This window comes from Portunus trituberculatus, chromosome 10 (genome assembly GCF_017591435.1).
Source record: "Portunus trituberculatus isolate SZX2019 chromosome 10, ASM1759143v1, whole genome shotgun sequence".
NCBI classification, from domain to species: domain Eukaryota; kingdom Metazoa; phylum Arthropoda; class Malacostraca; order Decapoda; family Portunidae; genus Portunus; species Portunus trituberculatus.
The window spans coordinates 2,325,305-2,329,082 of record NC_059264.1 but is presented as its reverse complement, the minus strand read 5'-3'; the positions used below and the strand labels follow the sequence as shown (position 1 = coordinate 2,329,082).

Here is a 3,778-nt window from a genome sequence, read left to right as displayed (position 1 = left end):
CTTTAACCTAACCTAACCAACACACCACAACACCACAACACCACACAACACCACTCAACACCACTCACCCACAATGAAGGCAGTGAAGCAGCAGGGGTCAAATTCAAGCTTTTTCACAAACTTAAGAACACCGGACTCCTTGAAGCAGTGTACACCTCTTTGTGTCAACACCAGTATACTAACAGGTTCCCCCTCCACCCCCCCCACCACTGCCAGCTCCACCGCAGCCTCCCCAAGCAACTGTGTCCACTCTGGGGTCAGGCGACGGCCACTGGTACTGCTGCGATTGTTGTTGTTGTTGTTTGATGGTGTTGTGGTGGTGTTGTTGTTGTTGTTGGTGGTGGTGTCGGTGTTTTCAGATGCTACTGCTATGGTTTGGTACCTGAGAGAGAAAGGGAGGGGTGAAAGAGAGAGAGAGGGAGAGGGAGAGAGAGAGAGAGAGAGAGAGAGAGAGAGAGAGAGAGAGAGAGAGAGAGAGAGAGAGGGAGAGAGAGAGAGAAGGAGAGGGAGAGGGATCGTGAAAATAAATTAATGTTGTTATTTTCACACACACACACACACACATGCACAAAAAACACACCAATTTCTCACTCTAACACACCCCAAACACCCCCCCCCACACACACACACCCAAACAACACACCCACAACACCTTAAAACATCCAACACACACAAACACACATAGACACACACACACACACACACACACACAAAACACACCCATAACACCTTAAACTAACCCCAAAAAAAACAAACACACCCACAACACCCCAACACACACCCAAACACATTTGAAACACACCCAAAAACCCCAAAAACTTCAAAACATCCACATACACACCCCAACACACACCCAACCAACCCTAAAACACCCCTAAACACACACACACACACACACACACACACAAAACACTCAACACACCTATAGCACTGCAGCGACCAATCAGCAGCGACAGTGACAAAGGCATCAGCGCGGGGGAGGTAAACAATAGGTCCCGGCAGGAGTGATCCCGGCAGGAAGGTCACATAGGCAAGACTCTCCTGCTCATATACCACCAGACACCCATCCAGCGACTGCACAGCCATGTACTGCTTGCCGCGGACACCCCCAAAGGTCCCTGGGTGTATTGGGGTCAGGTTAGGTTAGATAAGGTTCGGTTAAAGATGGATTTTTTTTTTTTTTTCATCTCCAAATATTTGTAGTTTTTCCTCCATATCTCCCTCCACAAGTTACCTCCAATTACCTCCACCTACACAGACTTTCCTCTATGTTTTCTCCACATTACCTCCATGAAATAAAGAAAAATTGAGAGAGAGAGAAAGAGAGAGAATAAAAAAAAAAAAAAACACACACACAACAACACCACACCACAACACCATACAACACCACCTACCAGTAACAAGGGAGTGAGCACGTCGAGGCAGTTTGTGTTGATAAGCGATGGTAAGTTTGAAGTGCTCACCCTGCCCGCCACCACCACCACCACCACCAGTCACAGAGCACACCATCAAACGGTCAGGGTGGAGGATGCAGAGGTGCTCCAGATTGTTACTCCTGGGGGGGGAGGAGGAGGAGAAGGAGGAGGAGGAGTGTTGAATTAGTATTGGTTATAAAATGCTATTGTTATTGTGTTTAGGAGGAGGAGGAGGAGGAGGAGGAGGAGATAAAGGAAAGTAAAGAAAACTAACATTAATAGTTTATAAAAAGGAGGAGGAGGAGGAGGAGGAGATAGAAAAAGAAAACAACAACAATAATAATAACAAGAACAAGAAGAAATAAATAACAACAACAACAACAATAAAGAAGAAGAACAAGGAGAAAAAGAAAAGAAGGATAACATTACTAATTTAACAAGAAAGAGAAGAAGAAGAAAAGACCACCACCACCACCACCACTACTACTACTACTACTACTACTACTACTACTACTACTACTACTACTACTACTACTACTACCACCACTACCACCACTACTTACGAGACAAACTTGCCAACAGCCAGCTGCAGTATGGGGTAGTTTAGGGTCGTTTCCAGAAGGAGGTGGTCGGGCCGGTACCCAGACACCTCCTCCCCCTCCTCTGACCTGTACGCCTGAGAGAGAGAGAGAGAGAGAGAGAGAGAGAGAGTACTGTCAGGTATGTAGGGATGTAAAATATCTACACACACACACACACACACACACACACACACACACACACACACACACACACAGTGAAAAACAAATAAATAACAAGTCAATATAAACTCTATACAGAAAAAGCAAGATGAAAAAAAAAAAAAAAAAATGAATGAAAAAAACAAAAAAACAACAACACACATTCTAATCATTACTACACATACACAAACACACACACACACACACACACAACACACATATGAACACACACCTGCGGCAAATACACCCTCAGAGCTCCTGAAAACCCGCCAACCACAATTTTGTCCCTGGGCGGTTGTTCGTTATTGACATTAGCCACAGCAAGGCAGCCCACGTCACACTCCTCCTCCTCCCCTGGGCCCGTCCCCTCCACCGCTGTGCCCCACCACTCCCGCGCCTTAAACAGAGACATCCTAACACACACAAGTAGGTTAGATTAGGCTGGGTTAGGTCAGATTAAATTAGGTTTGGTTAGATTGAATAAAATTAGGGTAGGGTAGGTTGGGTTAGGTTAGGTTGGGTTGGGTTGGGTTGGGTTAGGCTAGGCTGGGTTAGATTAGGTTAAATTTACATTATATATGTTTTACTAATTTATTCAACCTATTATGTTATTTTTTTGTAGCTTAATTGTCTCTAATATTCAGTCGAAGCTTGAAAAATGCCTCCCTACCACACACGACAGGTTAGGCGTGGTTTCATTACAAATATTTCGTTGTATATATAATTTCACTCATTAATTCAAGCTATTATTCTCTTTCTTCTAACTAAACTCTCTCTAACATCCATTTAAGCTTAAAACAGAGACACCTACCACAGAATACATTAAAATATATCAATCATCAGTTTTAACACGATTAAATTACATTAGGTCTGGTTTATTTCAATTACGAATACATTTATTAATTATTCAGAACTATTATTATTACTTCTCTAGCTTAACTGTCTCCAATATTCACCTCAGCTCCTTTCCTTCCCCTTCCCCAGGTCAGCAGGCGTCTCCTATGTAGCCACTAAGTCATCACGCCCTTGGGAAGTGGTGGTTTGACAGTGACGTGACAGTGACGCCTGGGTTTGTTTACTTCAGCTGGTATGTGCTGATGATGATGATGGTGTATTATCTCACTCTTTGCAACGGGACAGTTACTTAAGATTCATTACAAATTATCGAATTCCTGTTATATTTTTCATTTTATTTTATCATTGATTTATTTGTTTATTTTTATCTATTTAATTATTTGTTTATGGTTGCTGATAGTTGGTTGTCATACTTTGCCACAGAACAACCACTCAAGATGCATTACGTATCATATAATTGCTGTTATTTTACTTTAATTAATTTCATCCATTTATTTGCTTTCTATTTATTTATCTACTTATTTATTTATTTACTTTTTATTTATTTATTCATTTATTTATTTATGGTTGCTGGTTGTTGGTGAACAGGGGCTACACATTAAGAGGCTCACCCATTTAATTGCCTCGAGTACATGGCGCGGCGAGGCAAATGGGCTTGGCTGTTAATGTGTGGGGTGTGTTCACGTAGCAGTAAATAGGTAGGGGATGTAACTGGAGGGGTTGTGGCCTCGCTGTCCCGGTGTGTGGAGTGTGTTGTGGTCGCAGTCC

The 3,778-nt window shown here is 42.7% G+C and overlaps 1 protein-coding gene across 1 annotated transcript in view; it reads right to left on the bottom strand.

The window, feature by feature from the left end:
- The window catches only part of LOC123502153 (protein PTHB1-like), a 14,937-nt gene extending 11,678 nt beyond the window's left edge, over positions 1-3,259 (bottom strand). The window contains 6 exon segments of the mRNA XM_045251378.1: positions 69-382; positions 923-1,118; positions 1,395-1,555; positions 1,979-2,091; positions 2,388-2,568; positions 3,112-3,259. Coding sequence (XP_045107313.1) covers positions 69-382; positions 923-1,118; positions 1,395-1,555; positions 1,979-2,091; positions 2,388-2,567 — 964 coding nt within the window. The 5' untranslated portion in view covers position 2,568; positions 3,112-3,259.
- Between the last annotated feature and the right edge of the window lie 519 nt (positions 3,260-3,778).